General features: G+C 35.9%; 1 protein-coding gene across 2 annotated transcripts in view; it reads right to left on the bottom strand.

Moving 5' to 3' along the window:
* The window catches only part of COL4A5 (collagen type IV alpha 5 chain), a 218,482-nt gene that overhangs the window by 18,403 nt on the left and 172,853 nt on the right, over positions 1-27,226 (bottom strand). For both annotated transcript variants that reach the window (XM_079911756.1, XM_079911757.1), the window contains exons 37-41: positions 12,321-12,447; positions 9,479-9,559; positions 8,732-8,830; positions 8,117-8,167; positions 6,628-6,813 (exon numbers count right to left, since the gene is read on the bottom strand). In XM_079911756.1, the coding sequence (XP_079767882.1) occupies positions 6,628-6,813; positions 8,117-8,167; positions 8,732-8,830; positions 9,479-9,559; positions 12,321-12,447 (544 nt within the window). The remainder of the gene's footprint in view (positions 1-6,627; positions 6,814-8,116; positions 8,168-8,731; positions 8,831-9,478; positions 9,560-12,320; positions 12,448-27,226) is intronic.

Genomic DNA, 27,226 nt, shown 5'->3' with positions numbered 1-27,226 from the left:
AGAACATTGTTATCATTTGGAAAAAAAGTAGGCATATTTTGGGCATTGCTCTGTTTGCAATTAAAAGGAAATTTGGGGAAATTTACATGTTATTAATTCAGACCTGTTGTTCTAGAGTCTCTCAAATTTAAATTACTGATTTGCTAATGATGCAAGATTTATTTTTAACAATACTCAGTAGTTACCCTCTTCCATTACTGAAAATAGCCATGAAAACACAGATCTGATCAATCTCAAGGAACAAAAATTCAAGAAAATAAAATCAATATACAGAGGTTACAAATGGGCCAGATGCCTGCCTGAATATCTTAATGCAGTCTTAAAAATAAGTGTATTTCCACTTAAAATTCAACATGTTTCTATGTATGAATTACCTATTATAAATAATTGAAACCACAAAGACCTAATGTCATTTCAAACTTGATTATAAACAAGTCACATTACCTTCACCAAAATGTTAAATACCAGAGCAGGTAGTATTTGAGGATAACAGCACTCTTCAATGACTTCTGAATTATAGCAAAAAAAGTGCATTTCTCTTGTCACACATACAAAGCATTAAAAAAAAAAAAAAAAGAATTGACCAGTGAAGAGTCTAACCTTGAAAACCTGGGAAGATCAGAGTTCACCAAAGCCCAAAGATCGATGTTAGCAGTATCAGACATCACACAGTACAAAATAAGATTATGAGTTAGAAGTGGTTCACATTATAGCACAAGTTAAACAATAATCCTCTTTGCCAGCATTTCTTATACCTACAGCGTAATCAGTATGCAAACAGGACCCTACAGGAGTATAGAGAGCCAAATATTTTAAAATAGAGCTTATTCTAGAAAATAAGCTGCTAATTTTCATTAATGCAAAAAATGCAAAACTCTACTGAAGACATGTTAACACTGCTACAGTGGCTTTCCAAAAGTTAGCACCTTCAAAACATTAAAGTTGGAAAGGTAGTACCACTTCACTGATAGCCTTCTATTCCTCTGGGTAAAACTTTTGGGTAAAAGTTTATCTTGGCCTCTGCCATTCTTTAGTAAAAACATGAGGTGCAAATTTATTGGTGTGTGCAGGCTGCTCCAAGGAGCTACAGTTAAATTTAAAGGCCTTATTAGACAAATATACAAAGATCATAGGTGATCAAATAGAGAAATTAAAACACGAGTATACAATGGCCATTACCAACTGTACTTCTGTTTGTCTTTGAAAATCATTCCATGAAGCCAGATAGTGATTTTTAAAAATAATTCGTCAAGAGGCGTTCTTCTGTGCATTATTACTTGTAATAAGTTACTCAAAGACAAAAAGACAATATATGTTTGCTCACTATTGAGTTCGAATTTTCCAAAGATATGAAGACCATCAGTGAAGGGGCACTTCAAAATATTTTGGCATGCAATATCCCACCCCAAACCACAGAAAATATCACATTTACTTTATATTATTCAATGCACATATTAAAATAGGCTATTAACTATTAAAAGAAGGATCATTAAATAAAAAGATAAAAAGCCTACAAACAGGACAACCCTTGGTTAATGTTAATTGACTATAAACACAATTTCCTTTTCTTACAAGTCTTGTTATGATTTATAAGCACTGAGGTTAGCAGAGAGAATGAATTGTGCTAGAGCACTGAATCCTAGGAATCAGAAGACCTAGGATCTATTCTTGGCTCTACTACTTATATCTATGGGATTCTGGGTAATTCAATCTCTCTGAGCTTGTTTTCTCACCCACATAATGGGAATAGTGTTGTCTGCCCTAACCTCCTTCAGAGTTGTTTTAAAGATCAAATTCATTTAAAAAAATGTTGACCTGATATCTGCCATGTGAAAGATGCTACAGGGAACACAAAGATTAGCTAGACCCAAATTCTGCCTTCAAGGAGCTTATAATGAAAGTATGTTACATGATATAAATGGTGGTATGTCATATAAATATAAAACATTGCTATTACTACCTAGTGATAAAACTTTTAAAGCATTTGACGATTTGAAATTCAGGAGGCCAAAACTCAGTTTCTGTTTGTTTAAATGGTTTCTAAATCACACACAGCAAACTGACTCAAGACAACACTTTGAGCAGTCTGGCAACACAATTAGCTAGATAAATTAGAATTCCTACCAAAGATAATTCAGAGTTTGAGTAAAGACATTTTATATATGTGTTTGATATAGAAGGACCAAAACAAGAACTCTTAGAAAAATATGTCATTGAACTATATGATACTTCAGTCTGAGTAAGTAACAAGGAAAACTTCAGATCATATCATAGCAAAACTTCTAAGACTTTAATTTCTAAAAGGTAACATTTTAATGAGTTATATGCCAAGTCAATTTTGTACATGAGGCTCTCAATCCATTATTTCTCAAATGATCTAACAAAGTTTAGCTGAAAAACAAAATAAAACAAAAATCTCAAGTCTTGTATATACGTGGTAATAACTAAAGATAAGCTGATGAATTGACTGGTAAATTTTAAATCCAGTTTCCACTTAAGGTTGTAGTCTTCAACCGTTGCAAAGAAGAGAACGCTGCAGATACCAGATTCCAATAACTATGTAATTTAGAGTACATCTGGTAAATAAGTTGTCAAATCAGTTTTAAAGTAATGTGGCTACTTTCCTTTTTCTTCTTTGAATATATTCTAGTGCCTCAGAAGAAAACAATATTCTAGCTGACAGTAAAGTCTGGAAGTGATCAAGGCAGCAGACTTCTATGTAAGTCAGATAGGACAGGACTCAAAATTACTTCAAAGAATACCCTAGTCTTCTCTTTATCTTGGCAATAGTTAAATATCATGTGTTTGTCTTAAACTTTTTGATGACATCCATTTAGGAAAAACACAAGAAGCAGTTAGTAGGGGTTGATGGAGCTTTTGAGTTAACAGAAAACAAGAAAGCGAAGTCAAGGCCCAGTCTGCTATCTATAAGAGTCTCCTAAAATGGCAGAAGCAGCTTTGCTCCATCATTTATCATATTTATAACTAGAATAAGAGGCCAGATCATAAGCATCAAGCTATGTAACTGCCTTTGTGGAAAGATGATACATGTTACTAGTAGAACAGACACTTAACGGAGTACTGGAGAGCCCCAAGTCAGATTCCCAGCTATGCCAGTAACTAACAATATGACCTGGAGCAAGCTTATTAACCTCTTTGGGCCTTAGTTTCCTCATCTGTGACTAAACTTTAGACAGGTTTCTCTGAGCCCTCTTCTCAACTAGGCCTCACCCCTTGGGCCCTGGCCTTGGTCTGTTGAGTCCAGTTTTAGCAAGAATCCTGCTAAGTCAGTTTAGGGAGAGCCTCCCTACCCTTGATATCTGATCAAGTTCCTCATTGCTTATCCTGATGTGTAAGTCCTTGGACTGCCTTTAGCGAGAACTCTAACAGCCCAGTTTAGCAAGAATCTGCTTACCCTGGAAGTCTCCTTTTAGTAATTTTTCATCCACTGACTCCTTCACTCTGCTAGTGGACTATAAATCTCCATTTGACTTTGTTGTACTCAGAGCTGAGCTCAGTCTCTCCTATTACGATAGTCTCTTCCCTAATTCAATAGTCTTGAATAAAATCTGTCTTGCTATCATCAACAAATGCCTTGTGAATACCTCTTTGACAAATGTAAAAATGAGGTCCTTCTAGATCGATAATCTATGGTTATATGAAATGATGGGTTTGTGGGGCAGTAATAAACCAGGGAATTGATTCACACAGAGATAGATGGCTTCCTAAAAAGAATCTTGAAAAATTATGAATTTTAAAATCATAAGAAGAGAAAATTTCCTGCCATTTCCAATAGCCAGAACTCAGGATTATACTTTTTCCCCTTTTAGTTCCTCCTTAGAAATTTGAAAAGGGCTATTTATCTTGAAAAATAATAAACACACTCAGATATTTGTGGTTCTTTTTACTCCTGATTAGGTGAACATCTTTTAATATGAATTAGCAGTTTTCTAATGGGCAGCTCTTGGTAACTTTTCTTGGGTGTGTACTTTTTATATGTATAGGATGAAAGTAAGATTAAGAGGTTTCTAGTCTGTGCTGGTTGCACTGACTTTTTTATTTACTCTGTGCCTATTAGTCCATTTACATAGCAGCAGAATTTAGAACTTTGTGACAAACCAAAATGTGAAGATGGGATGGTTTGAAAAATTACAAGAGGTATGGCTCGTCAAGAATTGCATATTTGCAGGATCTGATAATACATATTATTGTTTAAAAAGAATGTCTTTTTGAAGAATATTTCATTTACATTAACAGATACGAGGCAAAAATAGGAAATACACTCTAAAGGTAAACGTAAAATAGTATACAATATACTTTTGAGTACTAAAAATTTTCAACTAAAAATGACACAAATATATGAATTTTAAAATGATAAATCAGTTTTCCTAATTAGGTAATTTTGAGTTATTCCAATAGACAGAAAAACTGGACTCTGCAAGTTCCTGACAACTTTCAGAGATAGATCAACATGTAAGAATTGAATTGGCATATATGCTCTTAAAATATATTCAAACACTTGAAAATATTAGGTACAGGTGTATATACACCTATATACACACACATACATACACTATATATGTGTATATAAATAATATACACATACATATATATATATATAAATATAAGAAAAGTTTCATACTTCATGCAGATACTACTTTGGAGTTAAGGAGCTAACCTGTAGGACCTGGATAGGGATCAAAGTTCACCAAGGCCCAATGTCATCATTAACAAAAAGGAAAAATATCAAAATTGTTAGAAATATCAAGAAACTAAAGCATTACACTAACTTCTTTCAAGTTAAACTTTAATTCAATAAAAGAATACTCTGCAGCTCATATTCATGCATCTGTATATAAACCAAACTATCACCACTTCACATCAACACTAAAATAAAAACAGCACATGTAACAAATTTTGAAAGACCAAAAATCATTTTGATAATAATTATTACTATGAATGTAGACGACAACAATCAATTCTAAGAGCAATTGGGTTTAAAATTCCATTTTAATATGTAGTTTATGAACAAATCAAGGAGTCACAAATACTCGTCAGATGTGTGTTCTTTTCTGACTACTTTTGTTATTATTTCTTTTAGAAACAGTTATTATTATTATTATTATTTTTGCGGTACGTGGGCCTCTCACTGTTGTGGCCTCTCCCGTTGCGGGGCACAGGCTCTGGACGCACAGGCTCAGCGGCCATGGCTCATGGGCCCAGCCGCTCCGCGGCATGTGGGATCTTCCCAGACCAGGGCACGAACCTGTGTCCCCTGCATCGGCAGGCGGACTCTCAACCACTGCGCCACCAGGGAAGTCCGAAACAGTAATTTTTAAAGAACCTTTGTGACTGATGTCTTTATGTTGACATATTTCAGAGTAATGTTCAGCATTGAGCTCTATTACTAGTAAGAATAAGCAGCCACAGTGCTGATTAAAATACAAAAAATGATAATAGTTTGGTTTATTTGAATTATTGCATGCATAACCAAGCAAGATATTTGTGTCAATTCTTTACATTACATGCAAGAGAATTAACATGGCTGAGGAGCTTTTCACTGCTTTTCTTCAGTAGTAAACCAAAGTAAAACTGTAAATAACACTCTCTATAAACAGTCAAATCAGATCAGATAAAATCTAGTTTTGAAAATGATCTTCTGAACAAAGTATGTGATCCCATTTAATTCATGTTTTTAGAGCACACTGTATTAAAACTGACTGCAATCTCTTCAGAGTTTATGGAAATTTTCACTTTTAAATACATTTTAAAAATGGGTCAGAGACCTTCAAAGGATAAAAAGGCAATTGCTTTGTTTTTTTAATCTTACATTCCTCTTATTTTTAAAAAATCGATGAGGGCCAAGTTTTCAATAATTAGAAATATAAAAATTGAATATCAAGTCTCAAGAATGTATTAATAATCTATCTCCAGTGATTGAGCTCAGCGACATTAATTCAGGATGAAAATGAGCGTTTCCAAACTTACTAAAATGAAATGACACAGCACAAACACAAAATGAAAAGTGAACATTGGATGCAAAACTGAGACTACTAGAGCAGTTAACACAAGACAAATGAGGTATAGACATGAAGCTGGTATGAAGAGATCACTATTCAATTTAATCATGCTGTGATGTTGAAGATAAATTTGATTGCCTAGCTCCTAGAGAAGATAAAATTTCTTTATTGTGCTTGGTGACATTTGCTGATCATATGACAGAACCATAGCAACACTTTTGGTATGGACCACAAGCATCTATTGGGTGATCACTAAAATGATTTCTGTGATGACATGCTGAGAAGCTCACATTAAAAATGCAGATGACATTTTGCTGCCAGGTTATCAGTATAGCTTTATGTTTAATAAAAAGACTAATAAATCCACTATTTCCTTTTTTCCTCCAAGTTGGTATGTTTTAGTTCAACTTTAAATGATGAAACGCATTACTGAAAAGAATTATTAGATGCCATGGAAATGGATGGAGCTATGAATAAAATAAGCTCTTTCTTTTTAAGAAGTTCTTTGGATTATAGATTCAAAAGTCCTAAAGACTGAATAACCTACCAGCAAAATGAAATAAATGGACTAATAAATAGACCATTCCCCTACCACTCATGTACATACCTGGTCTCCCTGGAGGACCTTGGGGCCCAGGGTTGCCTTTAGGGCCTTCCAGAGCTGGACCTGGAGAACCAGGAGGGCCTGGGGGACCCTGCAGACCAGGGAAACCATGAAAGCCTGGTTCACCCTTTGGACCTGGAAGGCCAGGGTTTCCTGGAATGCCAGGTAATCCTCCATCACCCTTTTGACCTATGAAAGTGAAGTCATGTTAGAGAACACATTAAATGATACTGAATATCAGGCTTGTCTGTAAGACTAAAGCTGCTCCCACTTACTAGAACAAGTAATGGAATTTACTAAGGTCATTTCTACCTCCTACCAAATCCCCAGCCCATCCAGAAAACCCATACTGTTATTTCTATGTATAGAAATATAGAAACAATAATAACTTGCATCCTAAAAGATATCCTTTGTATTAGGACACACAGCAATGATCACATGACCAGTAGTTATGAGAAAAAAGGAGAAAAAATAGAAAAGTATAAAATATCTGCAACAATAGGTTAGAGATAGCTGGAGGAAATTCCTAACACAAATGTTTTGAGACTAATTTTTGAGACCATTGGAAGATATGGATCTTCAACGGTTGCTGTGTGTCCCCAAAGACCATTCTATCCAAGATTTAGAAACACAATCTAGATGAACTCTTTTCAACACCTTTTCTACACCACCGACATGCTTGAGAGCAATAAAACAGTCGCAGATTAGACTAATAATTTTTATGTTGGATTCATGAAAAAAATACAGGAATTTCTAAGAGATCTATGTGTGGTTTGAAAAAAGCCTCCATAGAATAGCCAATGGTCATTTCAGAACATAAACATACATATCTGTACACACATTCAGTCATTTAATTGACTACTTGGTGCTTACAATAATAGTAAGAACAAATGAGGGAAGGTAGATGTGTGTGCACACCTACCCATCCAAAATGCAAGATGTAAATTAAGATGGAGTTTTCAATAGACATTTTTATTATTGGTACATATTTCTACAGTTTTCTTATATTACCTTGGTTTTGGTTTCCATGGGGAGAAAAAAGTGTTTTTCTTCTGGCTAAAAGGGTTTTTAAAAACTTAGTGAAATCTACCTCTTCGTACAATTTTGCTTTCTTTTTTTAAAAATTTTAACATCTTTATTGGAGTATAATTGCCTTACAATGTTGTGTTAGTTTCTGCTGTATAACAAAGTGAATCAGCTATATGTATACATATATCCCCATATCCCCTCCCTTTTGCGTCTCCCTCCCACCCTCCCTATCCCACCCCTAACACTTATTTATGAGGTTAATGAAGAGATATCTATATGTAAATGTTCTTAATGGTGCATTTTTTATAGTACAACTCTTTATACTAAGTTGCTAATTAAGAAATGCTTTAAGATGTAACTCTAGCTTTGAGTTGTCTGGGGTTGTATGTGGAGATGAATAAGTAAGTGTACTGGAGAATATTATATTTTATGGACTGATATAGCATGCTTCATTAAAGTTTACCAGAAAGTCCTGGAAGTCCAGGGGGTCCTGGGATTCCAAAGCCTGGTTGACCTGTTAGAGCATAAACCAAAAATTCTCAAATAGATAATAATAACTGAAACAAGGACAAACTATTTTTGGATCATTTAGGTTTTTCGTAAGTGCTGCAATGTATATTATGTGAAACATGAAGACATTTCCAACATGGAACTACAATTCTAACATGAGAAAACCATATAAACTTATATTCTATTTGTGATGAGTGTTATCTTTAAAAACTCATGTCATATGAATATATGTGTATATATATAAATGGAATAGAGATTGCATAGTGAAAGGAGGTCATCCAGAGTAGTTGACTTCTTGATGACAAGAAGTTGTCCAGGTAGCTTCCTGACATGAAAAACTGAACAAGAAAGGATATGGAGTTTTTCATAAGAGGGAGGCAACTTTATCGATAAATGTGAGGTAATATTCGCAGGACGGAGTGGAAGAAGGTAATTAGGAAGGGAAAAAGTATGTGGTAGCTTAGAGGGTAAGAAAGAAGATACAATTTCACTATGGGTAAAAAAGGGCAAAAGTTAAAGTAGACAAGGAAGAAATTAGAAAATTAAGGACAATAAAAAAATATAGCACCTGGTTCACCCTTCTGTCCAGCTGGTCCAGGAATACCATCTTGACCTGGTTTGCCTTTTTCACCTGGAGGCCCTGGTGGCCCAGGACGACCTCCACCACCTAAAGAACAGAGTACAGCAGGTTACACCTATCTTCCTAATTCCCTTTTCCTTACATATCCCCAATTCTTTCCATTTTGGCTTCAAATAGTTCTACCCAAAAGACACAAAGTGTCTCTGGGACACTCCTTTTAAATCATGAAATCTTGTGGAAAAGAAATACAGGATAATTTGAGAATAAGGAACTGCTTTATCATTCATTCAGTATTCAAAACATTTCACTTTCTCATTTTAATCTACCTTTAGAATATATAAGAAAGCAAGATGTGCATGTGTCGGGGGATGGAAGTGGGGTGAATTATAGGCCTTGTATGGGGCCAAAGGAAGTGATTTGCTTTAGAATTCAGTAAACAAAGAAAACTACACCTTGCCATTCTAAAATAATCAGAGTGTCTACCTACTATTATAGGATACTTGAAATAACTCTCCTTGGAAAAAGTGAGCCCCCCAAATAAGGTCCCATAATAATAATTTTAAGCAACTTTTATTAAGAATTGCTCACTTCGTACCTAACAGGTAGTATTAAGTGAATGATCACCATGTTTCTTTGTCTTGAAAATGTTCACAGCTCCCAGAAATGATCTGACTTTCCAAAAATGAATAAAGCCTTAGTTTACCAGAACAGCAAACCCTTATTTTTCATTCTTACCTACAGGACCAGGTTCTCCTGGAAGGCCAGGGTTCCCAGGAGGACCATTAATACCTTTTGGTCCAGGAAGGCCTGGGGTTCCTAGAGTAAAGAGCTCAATTTAATGATAAAAGAAAAACCACACTGCTTTGAGAGCTACAATTCAAATTTACAATTTAGAGTGTTAGCATAGAAACAGTGAAGAATAGAAAGAAAACCCAAAAAGATGCTGGTGTTTGCTTGATGATTTAAGAATAATTTTAAGTTTTAAATTGATTTATCCAGAGGTTGACATTATTTTATATTCATAATAAAAACAATTATCACATATTATACTGGTAGAATTAATTGGTAGGATTCCATTGTATGGATATACCAAATTTTTAAGAATCCATTCATTTCTTGTTGGACATTTGGGTTGTTGTCAGGTTTTAGCTATCATGAATATCTATTCTATTTATGGAAACCTGGTCTACTTAGCTATTATGAGTAATGCTGCTATGAATAACTCTGTGCTGGTATTTTTGTAGACATAAGTCTTAATTTATCTTGGGTAAATACTTGGATAGGAGTGAAACTGCTGAGTCACAGAATAGGTATATGCTGTGATTTATAAACAAACAAACAACAATATTTGGGAATTCCAGTTGCTTCAGATCCTTGTACAACATATCGTGATACCGGTTGTTTTAATAATAGCCATTCTAGTAGAAATGTAGTGCTACCTCATTGTGGTTTTAATTTGCATTTCTTTGATAGCTAACGATATTGATCGCTTTTGCACGTGTTTATTGAACATCCGTGAACCTTCTTTTGTGAAATGTACGTTCCAAGTCTTCGGCATTTAGAAAAGTGGATTGCATGTCTTGTTATTATTAAGTTGTAGAAGTTCTTTATATATCCCAGATATCAGTCATTTATGAGATACATGTTTTGCAAGTGTCTTCTCCTAGTCTGTAGCTTCCTTATTCATTTTCTTAATGGTGTCTTTCGATGAGCAGAAGAAAAGAACTCAGTTTCTTTAAAATAAAAAAAGAGTGTGGAGCAATTGGACATCTGTGTGAAAAAAAATGAACCTTGACCCCAATCACACCATAAAACTATTCTTCTTCGAGACAGACCATAAACCTAAATATAAAACCTTAAACCTTAAACATTGAAAGTTACAGAAAAAATTAGAATATTTCCATAAACCTGAGTAGGCAAATATTTCTTTAATAGGACACAAAAGCACTAACCATGAAAGAAGAGTAAGAAAGGACTTTATTAACATCACATGACAGCATTAAGAGAGTGAAAGGCAAATTTGAGACAGAAAGAATCTATTTGTAATACATATCCAGAATATATAAAGAACTGCTCTGAATAATAAGAAAAAAGGCAAACAACTCATTAAATAAGAGCAAAAAAACTTGGAGCAGGTACTTCATAAAGATGCCAAATGGCCAATAAGTATATGAAAAGGTGTTTAACATTGTCATTCATTAGGAAAAGGTACATTAAAACTTCATTGAAATACCTCTATATAACCACAAGAATTGCTAAAATTAAAAAGACTGACAATATCAAGTGAGGTGAGGATACAGGCAACTGGACATTTCACAACACAAAGTACTAACTACTATATGATTATGGCAAGCCACCAGGAGCCACCCATGGACATTCATACATTGCAGGTGGGACTGTAATGTATAAAATCACTTTGGAAAACTGGCACCATCTACTAAAGTTAAATGTACACCTACCCTCTGATTCAGTAATTCTACCACTAAGTTTTTGTGTGAGAGAAATGAGTACACGTGTCCCGCAAAAGACGTGTCAAAGAATGTTAATAGCATCTTTTTCCTTAATAGTCCCAAACTGGAAACAACCCAAAAGTCCATCAAGAAGAGAATGGGTAATTGATTATGGTTTATTTCTTCAATGGAATATTATGGAGCAATGATAAAAAAAAAAGCACAAAACCTGCTGACTGGCAACAAGATAAATGAATCTTACATTCATAGTGATGAGTGAAAGAAGCTAGACACAAAGATATATACTGTATCATTCCATTTATGTGAATTTCAAAAACAGGTAAAATTAACTGGTGGTGATAGAAGTCATAGTAGTGGTTACCTGGGGAAGGGGGGTGTCACTGTGAAGGGGCATAGGTAAACTTCATGGGGTAAGGGAACTGTTTCATACCTTGATGTGTGTGGTGCGTACATGGATATATATATATATATATAAAATGTAAAAACTCATTTATTGTCTTGTACATTTTACTGTATGCTATACTTTAATAAAAAGGTGAAGGAAAAGATAACCAAAGGCCCAATGCATCCATGCCACTGTGCAATCCAAAAAACAAACAAACAAACAAAAATACAAGCGTAAACAGAGCAGGTACTATAACAATTGAGTTCAGACCACCTACTTGACTACAGCGCTTAAGTCCCTTTGCTTGCATGACTCAGTCCTTATCATTTGAATGAACTGCATGATTGTTCTACCAACAGCTACCCACCTGTGCCTGAGTACAACATTCTAAGGGAATCAGCAGCAGGCTAGGGCTTAGCAGTGTACATTATCACCTAGCAAACTAGTAAGGCCTCTTAGTTGACTTGTGGCTAGCAGTCAAAGACTCAAAAGTGCTCTCTGCCCACAGGATATTGTCCTGCTGAGTTGGTAATGCCCATTTTCATTTTATACAGAAAGAAATTTCGGCAAAAATGTTAAAGAGCTAGTTCGAGATTGCTTTGCTGGTCCATAGCTAATTGAGAAATAGAACAGAAGTCTGTCAATTAAGAAGTTGCTTTGTGACACGGGTTAGAGTAGATAAGAAAGGAGAGAAGGAAGCATTTAAGAAAAGTAATATTACCAGGGAATCCAGGAAGGCCTGGTTGTCCTTTTGCTCCAGGGCTCCCCGGTAATCCAGGCAAACCAGTATCTCCCATAGCACCTTTGATACCAGGGTTCCCTGGGTATCCCGGCAGACCAGGTTCACCCTAAAAACATGAATAGAAAGATAAAACTGAAGTCTCTACATGACTTAGATTTTATAACAACATAAAATTATTCATAGAGCTTCTACTGTATGTCAGGCACTCTACTAAGTGCTTTACATAAATTTCTTCATTTAATCATCACAACAGCCCTTGGGGTTAGGCTTTATCATCTCCATTTATAAATGAGAAAACTGAATCTTGGAGAACTCAAGTGCCTAAGGTCTCTGGTAAGTAGCAGAACTGGGATTTGAACCAAGATCTGTCAGACTCCAGAGCTCATGCTATTCCCATGATAGGCAGATGCATTATTCTCATTAATCCTAACTCTGTAAGACAGATACTATTATTATCCCCATTTGATGGTAATGCAGCTAATAAGTGGTAGAATCTGAGTTTGCGTCCAGGCAGTTTGATTTCAGAACCTGTGATCATCATCCCTAGTATACTACAATGAAATTCATGGCTTACAATAAGCATGTCAAATAATAATTACAGTAGGTTCTACTGTAAAAGGGAAATTTCATCTTAACATGAAGAAGTCTATCAGTTCTTCAGTGGACATCTCAAATCCCATTTCCTCCATGAAGACTTCCAGGACAGAAAGCCTACCCTAAAAATTTAGGGTAGGTTCTTACTCCATTATGTTTATAATGCTTTCACATATGCATGTCTTGACTCTTCAATTACACTGAAAACTTCTTTGGGGTCAGAGATAATTCATATATAAGCACTTTTGCTCAACGAACATTTGCATTGTTTTCTTCTAATAAAGCCTTAGAAGAATTCATACCCACTTTCACGATTAAAACAAGTTTTTCCCAACAACAATGAGACTATATGTCATAACACTAAATCTACCACAGTGTTCACTGCTCTGCTCATGAGGACCATGACCTGTCCAACAAAGTGTTCAACATCACCTGCTGAATACTTTCTTTTTCATTTAGTGCTTATGCTTGTCTAGGTGAGTAAGATCATATATTTGTGACTCAAGTGTTTCCACACTATGGTAAAAGCTTTTTAAACTAATGACTTTTCTCCTTACTTCCCTTTCTTAAAAAACAATTAACAATCTTGTGCTTGGAATATATGTATTTCTGTCTGAACCATTATAAATCAAATATCTAGCATAGTTTTACACACATAATAGGTATACAATTGAATTTTGGATTGAACTGGTTCCAGCTTACGTACTTACAAAGAAAAGCTTTGAATAAACTATCATAATTCTTCTTGTTATTGATGAACCAATGACATATATCAAAATTTAAAAAAACAAGAAGAAAATTCTATTATTCTGCTAATGGTAAACATGAAATGCAGTAGATAAACTTCTGATTATTTATAATGAAGTATTTTAAATTCTACAAATAACCCCAAATTGTAATTTTGACCAGTTCTTGTTCCCTGATACAGTTCTTCTTACCACTGTATGGCCCTACTCCTTCAAACCAAGTGAACTGTAAAAAAGAAAGTAAATTTTCACTAGGACTTCTGAAAAGTACTACAATTTGCTAGTTTAAGTTTCACCTAAACTTTTATTATTCATACACTTGCAGAAAAAATAATGAGCTTCTAAAAAGATAAGCAAGAAGATAATGAAAAAGAGTACTCAGAAAATCAACAACCTGGCCAAGAATCCTATAAATCACTCTGAGAAGGGAAAATTCTAGTCTACTAATACTCTCAGCAAAAGCTAGGCAAGACTTAAACCACACTTATCCATACACTTAAAGCACAAATATCTATATTTATTCTAATGTCAAGCTTTGATATAATTCTTTTTTAAATTTAGATATAATTGACATATTAGTTTCAGGTGTACAACATAATGATTCAATATGTGCATATACTGTGAAACGATCACCATAGTAAGTCTAGTTAGTATCCATCACCATACAGTTATAAAATTTTTGTTCTTGTGAGGAAAAGTTTTAAGCAATTTTCAATATACAATATAATTTATTAACTATAGTCACCATGCAGTATATTACATCCCCATGACTTATTTAATTTATTGCTAGAAGTTTGTACTTTTTAACCCCCTTCACCTATTTCACTCACCCCCACCCTCCCCTGCCTCTGGCAACTACCAATATATTCTCTATATCCATGAGCTTGGTTTTTGTTTGTTTTATTGTTTTGATTTTATTTGTTTTTAGATTCCACATATAAATGACATCACATGGTATCTGTTTGACTTATTTCACTTAGCGTAATACCCTCAAGGTCCATCTATGTTATGACAAATGGCAAGGTTTCATTCTTTTTTACACACCACTTCTTTATCCATTCATCCATCAGTGGACATTTAGGTTGCTTAGCCACTGTAAATAATGCTGCAAGAAACATGGGGGTGCATATATCTTTTCCAGTTAGTGCTTTCATTTTCTTTGGATAAATACCCAGAAGGGGAACTGCTGGATCATATGGTAGTTCTATTTTTAATTTTTTGAGGAACCTGGGTACTGTTTACAGTCCCAGAAACAGTGTGCAAGAGTTCCTTCTGTCCACATCTTTGCCAACACTTGTTATTTTTTGTTTTTTTGATAATAGCCATTCAAAAAGGTGTGAGGTGATATCTCATTATTTTGATTTGCATTTTCCTGATGATTAGTGATATTGAGAACCTTTTCATCTACCTATTGGCCATAGGTATGTCTTTTTTGGAAAAATGTCTATTCAGATTCTCTGCTCATTTTTGTGTGTGTGTGTGCGGTACGTGGGCCTCTCACTGTTGTGGCCTCTCCCGTTGCAGAGCACAGGCTCCAGACACGCAGGCTCAGCAGCCATGCGTGGCATGTGGGATCTTCCCGGACCGGGGCACGAACCCACGTCCCCTGCATCGGCAGGCGGACTCTCAACCACTGCGCCACCAGGGAAGCCCCTCTGCTCATTTTTTAATCAGATTGATTTTTTTGTTATTGAGTTGAATGAGTTCTTTATATATTTTAGATATTAACTCCTAATCAGATATATGATTTGCAAATATTTTCTCCCATTTAGTAGGCTACCTTTTCATTTTGTTGGTTTCCTTTCCTGTGCAGAAGTATTTTAGTTTGATGTAGTCCCACTAGTTTATTTTTTTGTTTTTGTTGCCTTTGCTTTGGAGTCCAATTCAAAAACTCATTGCCAAGACCAATGTCAAGGAGTTTACCACTTGTGTTTTCTTTTAGGAGTTTTATGGTCTCAGGTCTTATGTTCAAATTTTTGATCCACTTTGCGTTGATTATTGTGTATGGTGTTAAGATAGTGGTCCAGTTTCAATTTTTTTGCATGTGGCTGTCCAATTTTCCCAACACCATTTATTAAAGAGACTGTCCCTTCCCCACTGTATAGTTTTGGCTTCTGTGTTATAAATTAACTGACCATACATGCTTAAGTTTATTTCTAGGATCTCTATTTTGCTCCATTGATCTATGTGTCTGTTTTTGTGTGAATACCATCTTGGTTTTTTTTTGTTTTTGTTTTTGTTTTTTAACTCTGACAGCGTTCTCTCCCTCTTACTCTCCCAAAGGAAGAGAAGAACAATCATCAGTGGCTAGTGGCAGTTGCAGAAGTAACACCAAGAGCTGACTTCACACTCAGGAGAGAACGCTGCACCTCCTTCTCGTGGTTTCGGGTGCTCTACGCGTTCATAAAAACTTCTCTAGTAACAAACTATACAAATGATCCCTGAAAATATAGTCTTCATACTTTTTTGATTACTATAGCTTTGAAATATAGTTTCAAATCAAGGAGTGTGATGCCTCCAGCTTTGTCCTTTTTTCTATTGCATCAGCTATTTGAGGTCTTTTATGGTTCCATACAAATTTTAGGATTGTTTGTTCTATTTTCTGAAAAAATGACACTGGAATTTTATAGGGATTGCACTGAATCTACAGATTGCTTTGGTAGAATGGACATTTTAACAATATTAATTCTTCCAATCCATGAGCATGGAATATCCTTCCTTTTATCTGTGTCTTCTACAATTTCTTTCATCAACATCTTACAGCTTTCAGTGTGCAAGTCCCTTGGTTAAATTTATTCCTAGATATTTTCTTCTTTTTGATGCAATTGTGAATGGAATGGTTTTCTTAATTTTTCTTTCTGCTAGTTCATTATTAGTGTATAGAAACACAACACATTTTTTAATATTGATTTGGTATCCTGCAGATTGACTGAATTTGTTTATTAGTCCTAACAGTTTTTTGGTGTTGTCTTTAGGGTTTTAAAAATATATAATATCATGTCATTTGCAAACAAGTTTTACTTCTTCCCTTCCGATTTGATTGTTTTTTTCTTTCTTTTCCTTGCTTAATTGCTTTGGCTAGGACTTCTAATGCTATGTTGAATAAAAGTGACAAGGGTGGGCATCCTTGCTTGTTCTTAATCTTAAAAGAAAAGCTTTCAGCTTTTCACCATTGAGTATGACGCTAGCTGTGGGATTATCATGTATCGCCTTTATTACGTTGAGGTATGTTCCCTCTATGCCCACTTTGTTGAGAGTTTTATCATATGTGGGTATTGAATTTTGTCAAATGCGTTTCTGCATCTATTGTGACGATCATATGATTTTTACCCTTCATTTTGCTAATGTGGTGTATAATATTGTTTGATTTGCAGATGTTAAGCCATCCTTGCACCTCTGGAAAATTCCCCTTGATCATGGTGTATGATCCTTTTAAAGTATTTGAGTTTGGTTTGCTAATATTTTATTGAGGATTTTTTCATCTGTGTTTATCAGTGATATTGGCTGTAATTTTCTCTTCTTGTGGCATCCTCGTCTGGTTTTGGTATCAGGGTAATGCTCACCTCATAAAATGAATTTTGAAGTATTCCTTTCTCTTCTATTTTTTTGGGAGAATTTGAGAAGGATTGGTATTAATTCTTCTTTAAATGTTTGATAGAACTTACCAATGAAGCTGTCTGGTTCTAGACTTTTATTTTTTGGGAGATTTGATATAACTGAAAATGGAATATATCATCCCTAATGAGTCAAATTTAACATTGTGAAACTACCTAACAAATACAGTAACACTGTAAGACTAAAATGCTTTTTAACAAGCCTGAAACTAGAACTGCTTTCAAGGTCACTGTGCTATATAACAGGCACTCCACGTAGAAAAAGGAGTCAAGTTGATACCTATTTTGCTGTTAAAATCCAAATTGGTTATCTAAGAGTATTTGGATCATAGTCATTCTCTACTATCTCTTAATAACAGAATCTCTTTTCCATTCCATGCTATAACCTAAGACCTGGAATAAAATATCAGGCTGACCTCAATATACAGAATAGAAGACATCAGTTGGTGAAAAAGCTAACACTGCTATTGTGTTCCACTGTAAAACTGAAGAAGCACTGCCAGTAGAAAAAAAAACACAGGACAATGAGTTGAAAATATCTGGTGAGAAAGGGTAAAAACCATACCCTGTTTTATGGCAAGAAGAGTATTGCAATAGTAGTCCAATCAGTTGGAAGTTGTGGTTCTCACATAATTATTAAATTTTTTTACAGTTCAATTTATATTTGGAGATTAAAGACACCATGAACCAAGCCATATATAGGTTCTTCTTTAGTTAGGAAATATTAACAATAGGGATTTAAGGAGTGGATGCAGAGATACTCTTATTTAACATTTTACTAAATGATATAGGAAAGGGAGTATAAAATAAGATCTTCAAGTTTGCATGCTACTTTCCTCTCCCAGGTAGTGAAATTTTAAGCTAACAGGGACAAATTGATAAATAAAGGCTCAAAGCTGCCTGAGCAGGCCAAAACACGGTACATGGGATTCAATGAGTATGTGTAAGGTGATGAACTTAGAGAAAAGGCGATGAACTTAGAGAAAAATAATATGAACTAAGTTTATAAAATAATGAACCCTATGGTATCCTTTACCACCCAAGGAAGATACTACCTTAGTTGCTATAAGTCTATTCAGAAAATCTATTCTTTATAATTCAGTCTTGGTAAATTTTGTGTTTTTAGGAATTTGTCCATTTCAAAGTTATCCAATTTGTTGTTGTACACTTGTTCATAGTATCCTCATAATCCTTTTTATTTCTGTAAAATTGGTGGTGATGTACCCTCTTTCATTTCTAATTTTAGAAATTTGAGTCTTCTCTCTTTTTCTCTTAGCCAACCTAGCTAAAGGTTTTTCAATTTTGTTCATCTTTTCAAAAGAACCAACTCTTGGTTTTACTGATTTTCTCTATTATTTTAAATCTCTACTGTATTTATTGCTGTTTTAATCTTTATTATTTCCTTCCTTCTGCCAGCTTTGGGTTGAGTTTGTTCTTCTTTTTCTAGTTCCTGAAGGTATGAAGGTAAATTGTTGACTTAGGATCTTTCTTCTTTAATGCAAGCATTTACACTATAAATTTCCCTCTTAGCATTGCTTTTGCTGGATCCTATAAGTTTTGGTATGTTGTGTTTTCTTTTCCACTTGTCTCAAGATATCTTCTAATTTCCCTTGTGTCCTCATCTTTGTCCCACTGGTTGTTAAGAGTATGTCCTTTAATTTCTACATATTTGTGAATTTTCCAGCTTTCCTTTTGCTGTTTACATTTTATTGTAACTGGAAAAGATACTTTGTATGGTTCCAATCTTTTAAAATTTATCAAGACTTATTTTGTGGCCTAACATATGCCCTATTCTGAAGAATGTTTCTTGTGCACTTGAAAAAATAGATACTCTGCTGTTGTGGGTTGGAATGTTCTGTATAGGTCTGTTAGGCCCAATTGACTTTGCCCATTTAAAAATTGGTCTATTTGCTTTCTTATTGAATTATAAGAGTTTTTAAAATATACTCTGGATACAAATCTCTTATCTGATATATAATTTGCAAATATTTTCTCCCTTTCTGTGGGTAGTCTTTTCACTTTCCTGATGCCATCATTTGTAGCACAAAATTTTAATGTGGTTCAATTCATTTATTTTTTCTTTGTTTGCTTGTGCTTTTGGTGTCATATCTAAGAAATAATTACCCTAACCCAAGGTCCTGAAGATATATCATGTTTTCTTCTAAGACTTTCTGCTTGTCAATTTCAGCAAAAAAGCTATCTGGGATTATGATAGGGATCGCTCTGAGTCTGTAGTATGATTAGATTTTAAGAAGGATTAATGGAGGTTAGAAATATTATGCCACGTTTAAAGAATACAGTCATTAAGTTTAAGAGTTGAAGAAATCTTAGGTACTACCTAGCCCAGCTGTCTCATCTCACAGACAAACATTTTGTATAGAGTGCTTTATAATTTACAAAGTGTATTTTTAAATCTAACTGAAACCTCACAATAACTCTGTGCAATAGGTATAATTCTTCTTTCTATTTTACTGACAAAGTAGTGAAAATACAAAAGAATTAAGTGACTTACAAGGTCATGTAGACAGACTCGGGACTCAAAGTTCTGCCTATTGATTCCCTGTCCAGGGTTTTCAGTGTACTATATTAATTATGCTTTTTGACTAACAAGGACACTTTCTCATAAATTGTGTCATTTGTAAAACAAACTACCATCTGACCTTCTACCACTATCCTTACTTCTTAACAGCTCACTAATTATAGAATTTTTTCTTATGCTTGACATCCCCCAATCATACTATCATGTCTTCTGAAACTTTTATTCTACTCTTCCTTTACAATATAGGCAGGCACTCTTCATTTTGCATAACAGTATTGGACTATAAAAATGAAAATGCAAGATGAAACCATGTAAAGAGATTTTAAAAATCAATGGGAAAAATATGATCATTCTATGACCTGTAAAAGTTTTTCTCAAAACACTAAAATCCCTCTTCCTGTCAGTTATACATGTATAGAGAGTCAAGTTCATATGTTGATCATTTCAACTTCGCTAGCTTTCTTGGCTGCACATCTAAAGTCTCTCAAATGGTGGCAGTGTCAACATTCCTTTGGCTGGCTATTTCATCTCTAACTCTATCTACATTAGATTTAAATTTCATTTCCAGTATTATCACCTTTCCTTTTTTTTTTTAACTGCACTTTCATCATTGTTGGTCAATTTTCTCTTTTGATTATCCATTTTTGTTAAATTTCAGTTTGGTTTATCAATGAGAGACAGAGGCAACACACCTACATACTTTGCTGTCAATGCATTATGGGAACAATAGATTCACAGTGATGAATCACTGACAGATTTTGAAAGAAGTGAAATGACTGCTCACTGATCATGATGCACAGTAGATATTTACATAGTGGTTTAGGGATTGAAGAGCTAATATATCATGGTAAATTAAATTTGAACCATATTGTTGTGGACTGATGCTATTTAACTAAACTGTGGTAACAAATTTGTGCATATCAGAACTGTACAAAGCAAGGACTGCCTGTGCCTATTAGAACTGAGAGGTAAAATCTTATTTTTTAAATATGTCATCATTTTAAGATAAAATAATACCACCTGAAAGAAAGAGTAGGATACTTCAAATACATGATTTCCTGGTTTTGTCAGCTCTGCAAATGTCCAAATTTAGTGTAGATTTCCTTATTGAAATATACTTGTAGGATGCATAGAAAAACTAAGAGTTAGCCTCTTGCTTGAAGAGTTGAATATACTGTGGACACTGGCCAGTTGAAACATGGTTTTCTGCTGCCATCCATTATAGTTTCAGAGATGAATTATTATGGTAATTTTGGTTGCACTATATGGATGTTAAAGTTCACTCAGTCTAGAAAAAAATATGTATAAACAAATTTAGAAAAATTTTAAAATGTAATTTCAAATCAATGAGTAAAGAATGGAGCTCATAACAAATGGGTTTGGGTTATTTCGATAATTTATTTGGAAAAAAATATATAGTTCCTCACCTTGCAAAACACACAGAAAAAGTCAGATGGGTTAAAGATGTAAACATAAAGAACAAAATCATGCAAATACTGGAATAAAATATATAGGATTCTTTTTATAATCTTAGATATAGAAGTCTTCATAACATTCAGAAAACTATGCTCCTGATCTTTTCTGCCAAATCTGTTTCTCCCCAAATCTTTCCTATCTAAGTATGTAGCAACTCCATTCTTGCAGTTGCTCAGATAAAAACTTTAGAGTCATTCTTGACATCTCTCTTTCTCTCATATTCCATACACAAATCTTGCTGACTTGACTTGGAAAATATCTTAAGATTATGACAGTTTCTTATCACTTCCACTGCCACCACCCTGATCCAAGCTATCAACATCTCTAGTTTGTATTATAAATAAAAATAAAAATAAAATAATAATAATAAAAAGTGTCATAATTGGTCTCACTCTTTTCATCCTTACTCCTCTGTGATTTATATCCAAAATGAGAGCTGTGATTTTTTTTTTTAATTAAAGTACAATCATGTTATTCCTTCCACTTGTCCCTTATTTCACTTAGGAGTATAAGCCTTACTATGATCTAAAAAGCCCTAGATAATCTACCCTCCATTACCAACCTGATCTCATCTCCTACTGACTTTCACCTCAATACTTGGCTTAATTCACACTAGCCTCATTTATATTTCTCGAAATGCCAGGGTCTTTGAATGACTAACCCCCTCATTGCATGAAGCCACTTAAACAATTGTTATCAGAGAAGCTTTTCCTTACTACCCTATTTTAAAAAATGTAACATTTCTCAGCAATTCTTATCCCCAAGCCTCACTCTAATTTTGCAATACCTTCTAACAAACTTATTTATTTTGTTTATTTTGTTCACTGACTAGATGTAAACTCCATGCAGGCAGTGAATTTGTTTCACTCATACTCTATCTCCAGCACCTAAAATAGTTCCTGGCACATCATACATACTCAATAGGTATTTTTTGAATGAATGAATGAGTATAACATTCGTTTATGTTAAAATGTTAAACTTCTACTTGATGAAATATACAGTAAACACTGTAGTAAGACAAGCAACTGACTGGGAGAAACTATTTGCAACATATATAATAGACAATGGATGCATCTTTGGTGTTTATAAAGTACTTTTACAAATCAATAGGAAATACATAAGCAAATCCCCTTCTAAAAAATGAGGCAAAGAGTATGAATAGAAAATTTGCTGAGCAGATATACATAGAAGAAATCTCACTTGGAATCAGGAAAATTCAAATTTAAACAATGATATGCTACTTTTTACCCATTAGATTGGCAAAATTAGAAAGACTGATAATACCTAATACTTGTAAAATGAGGAGAAAATAGAACATTTCTTACACTGATCAAGGGAGTATCAAGCAGTAGAGCTATTTAATTAGAAAAATTTGCCAGTAACTATCAATATTAAAAAGGAATATACAGGCTTCTGCACACCATCCCAGAGCTGAGGTGTTGGCACAGTTATTTCCCAGGAGGAACTCTGGTCTGAAGGGCCAGGTGCGAGAACTCTGCATGCGGCCCCCTATGAGCAAGGGAAACCAGACTAAGCAACAAGGGAAAAAAAGTTAGACACTCCACGAGAAAATGAGGAAAAGCAGCAATTAGAGGAAGACCTTCAAGATGGCAGAAGAGAAAGACGTGGAGATCACCTTCCTCCCTACAAATACATCAGAAATACATCTACATGTGGAACAGCTCCTACAGAACACCTACAGAACGCTGGCAGAAGAAACTCCCCACGTACCTGGGTAGGGCAAAAGAAAAAAGGAAAAACAGAGAAAAAAGAATAGGGACGAGACCTGTCCCTTGGGGAGGAAGCTGTGAAGGAGGAAAAGTTTCCACACACTAGGAAGCCCCTTCGCTGGTGGAGATGGGGGATGGCAGTGGGAAGCTTCGGAGCCACGGAGGAGAGCGTAGCAACAGGGGTACAGAGGGCAAAGTGGAGAGATTCCCGCACAGAGGATCGGTGCTGACCACCACTCACCAGCCCGGGAGGCTTGTCTGCTCACCCACCAGGGCGGGTGGGGGCTGGGAGCTGAGGCTCGGGCTTCGGAGGTCAGATCCTAGGGACAGGACTGGGGTTGGCCACGTGAAGACAGCCTGAAGGGGGCTAGTGAGCCAGAACTGGCCCGGAGGGAGTCAGGGAAAAAGTCTGGACCTGCCTAAGAGGGAAGAGACCATTGTTTCGGGGTGTGCGAGGAGAGGGGATTCACAGCACCGCCTAAACAAGCTCCAGAGACAGGCGCGAGACGCGGCTATCAGCGCGGACACCAGAGACGGGTATGAAATGCTAAGGCTGCTGCTGCAGCCACCAAGAAGCCTGTGTGCAAGCACAGGTCACTATCCATACCACCCCTCCCTGGAGCCTGTGTAGCCCGCCACTACCAGGGTCCCGTGATCCAGGGACAACTTCCCAGGGAGAACAAATGGCGCGCCTCAGGCTGGTGCAAAGACATGTGTGCCTCTGCCACCGCAGGCTCGCCCTGCATTCCGTACCCCTCCATGCCCACCTCGGGCTGAGTGAGCCAGAGCCCCCTAATCAGCTGCTCCTTTAACCCCATCCTGTCTGAGCGAAGAACAGATGCCCTCAGGTGACCTACATGCAGAGGTGGGGCCAAATTCAAAGCTGAACCCCAGGAGCTGTGTGAACAAAGAAGAGACAGGGAAATTTCTCCCAGCAGCCTCAGGAGCAGCGGATCAAATCTCCACAATCAACATGATGCACTCTGCATCTGTGGAATACCTGAATAGACAACAAATCATCCCAAAATTGAGGCGGTGGACTTTGGGAACAATGATATATATATTATTTTCCTTTTTCTCTTTTTGTGAGTGTGTATGTTCATGCTTCTTTGGGTGATGTTGTCTGTAGAGTTTTGCTTTTACCATTTTTCCTAGGGTTCTGTCTGTCTGGTTTTTCTTGTTTGTTTTGTTTTATTACTTTTTAATTGTTTTTATTTTTAATAATTATTTCTTATTTTAATAACTTTATTTTATTTTTTCTTTCTTTCTTTCTTTTTTTCTCCCTTTTCTTCTGAGCCGTGTGGCCGACAGGGTCTTGGTGCTCCGGCTGGGTGTCAGGCCTGTGGCTCTGAGGTGGGAGAGGCGAGTTCAGGACATTGGTCCACCAGACGCCTCCAGCTCCATGTGATATCAAACGGTGAAAGCTCTCCCAGAGATCTCCATCTGAACACTAAGACCCAGGTACACTCAATGACCAGCAAGCTACAGTGCTGGACACCCTGTGCCAAACAACTAGCAAGACAGGAACACAACCCCGCCCATTAGCGGAGAGGCTGCCTAAAATCATAATAAGGTCACAGACACCGCAAAACACACCACCAGACACGGTCCTGCCCATCAGAAAGACAAGATCCAGGTTCACCCACCAGAACACAGGCACAAGTCCCCTCCACCAGGAAGCCTACACAACCCAATGAACCAACCTTAGCCACTGGGGGCAGACACCAAAAATAATGGGAACTACTAACCTTCAGCCTGCAAAAAGGAGACCCCAAACACAGTAAGTTAAGCAAAATGAGAAGACAGAGAAACACACAGCAGATGAAGAAGTAAGGTAAAAACCCACCAAACCAAACAAATGAAGAGGAAAGAGGCAGTCTACCTGAAAAAGAATTCAGAGTAATGATAGTAAACATGATCTAAAATCGTGGAAATAAAATGGAGAAAATACAAGAAACGTTTAACAAGGACCTAGAAGAACTAAAGAGCAAACAAACAATGATGAACAACACAATAAATGAAATTAAAAATTCTCTACAAGGAATCAATAGCAGAATAACTGAGGCAGAAGAACGGATAAGTGACCTGGAAGATAAAATAGTGGAAATAACTACCACAGAACAGAATAAAGAAAAAAGAATGAAAAGAATTACGGACGGTCTCAGAGAACTCTGGGACAATGTTAAATGCACCAATATTCGAATTATAGGGGTCCCAGAAGAAGAAGAGAAAAAAAAGGTGACTGAGAAAATATTTGAAGAGATTATAGTTGAAAACTTCCCTAATTTGGGAAAGGAAATAATCAGTCAAGTCCAGGAAGCACAGAGAGTCCCATACAGGATAAATCCAAGGAAAACATGCCAAGACACATATTAATCGAACTATCAAAAATTAAATACAAAGAAAACATATTAAAAGCAGCAAGGGAAAAACAACAAATAACACACAAGGGAATCTCCATAAGGTTAACAGCTGATCTTTCAGCAGAAACTCTGCAAGCCAGAAGGGAGTGGCTGGACATATTTAAAGTGACGAAAGGGAAAAACCTACAATCAAGATGACTCTACCCAGCCAGGATCTCATTCAGATTCGACAGAGAAATTAAAACCTTTACAGACAAGCAAAAGCTGAGAGAATTCAGCACCACCAAACCAGCTTTACAACAAATGCTAAAGGAACTTCTTTAGCCAGGAAACACAAAAGGAGGAAAAGACCTACAATAACAAAAGCAAAACAGCTAAGAAAGCAGTAATAGGAACATACATATTGATAATTACCTTAAATGTAAATGGATTAAATGCTCCAAACAAAATGCATAGACTGGCTGAATGGATACAAAAACAAGACCTGTATATATGCTGTCTACAGGAGACCCACTTCAGACCTAGGGACACATACAGACTGAGAGTGAGGGGATGGAAAAAGATATTCCATGCAAATGGAAATCAAAAGAAAGCTGGAGTAGCAATTCTCGTATCAGACAAAATAGACTTGAAGATAAAGACTATTACAAGAGACAAAGAAGGACACTACATAATGATCAAGGGATCAATCCATGAAGAAGATATAACAATTGTAAATATTTATGCACCCAACATAGGAGCACCTCAATATGTAAGGCAAATGCTAACAGCCATAAAAGGGGAAATCGACAGTAACACAATAATAGTAGGGGACTTTAACACCCCACTTTCACCAATGGACAGACCATCCAACATGAAAATAAATAAGGAAACACAAGCTTTAAATGATACATTAAAGAAGATGGACTTCATTGATATTTATAGGACATTCCATCCAAAAACAACAGAATTCACTTTCTTCTCAAGTGCCCATGGAACATTCTCCAGAATAGGTCATATCTTGGGTCACAAATCAAGTCTTGGTAAATTTAAGAAAACTGAAATCATATCAAGTATGTTTTCCAACCACAACGCGTTCAGACTAGATATCAATTACAGAAGAAAATCTGTTAAAAATACAAACACATGGAGGCTAAACCTTACACTACTAAATAACCAAGAGATCACTGAAGAAATCAAACAGGAAATAAAAAAACACCTAGAAACAAATGACAATGAAAACACGATGACCCAAAACCTAAGGGATACAGCCAAAGCAGTTCTAAGAGGGAAGTTTATAGCAATACAATCCCACCTCAAGAAACAAGAAAAACCTCAAATAAACAACCTAATCTTACACCTAAAGCAATTAGAGAAAGAAGAACAAAAAACCCCCAAAGTTAGCAGCAGGAAAGAAATCATAAAGATCAGATCAGAAATAAATGAAAAAGAAATGAAGGGAACAATAGCAAAGATCAGTAAAACTAAATGCTGGCTCTTTGAGAAGATAAGCAAAATTGATAAACCATTAGCCAGTCTCACGAAGACAAAAAGGGAGAAGACTCAAATTAATAGTATTAGAGGGCTTCCCTGGTGGCGCAGTGGTTGAGAATCTGCCTGCTAATGCAGGGGACATGGGTTCGAGCCCTGGTCTGGGGAGATCCCACATGCTGCAGAGCAACTAGGCTCATAAGCCACAATTACTGAGCCTGCGCGTCTGGAGCCTGTGTTCCGCAACAAGAGAGGCCGTGATAGCGAGGGGCCCGCGCACCGCGATAAAGAGTGGCCCCTGCTTGCCACAACTAGAGAAAGCCCTTGCACAGAAATGAAGACCCAACACAGCA

Source organism: Stenella coeruleoalba (assembly GCF_951394435.1).
Source record: "Stenella coeruleoalba genome assembly, chromosome: X".
NCBI lineage: Eukaryota > Metazoa > Chordata > Mammalia > Artiodactyla > Delphinidae > Stenella > Stenella coeruleoalba.
This window is presented reverse-complemented; position numbering and strand designations above follow the sequence as displayed.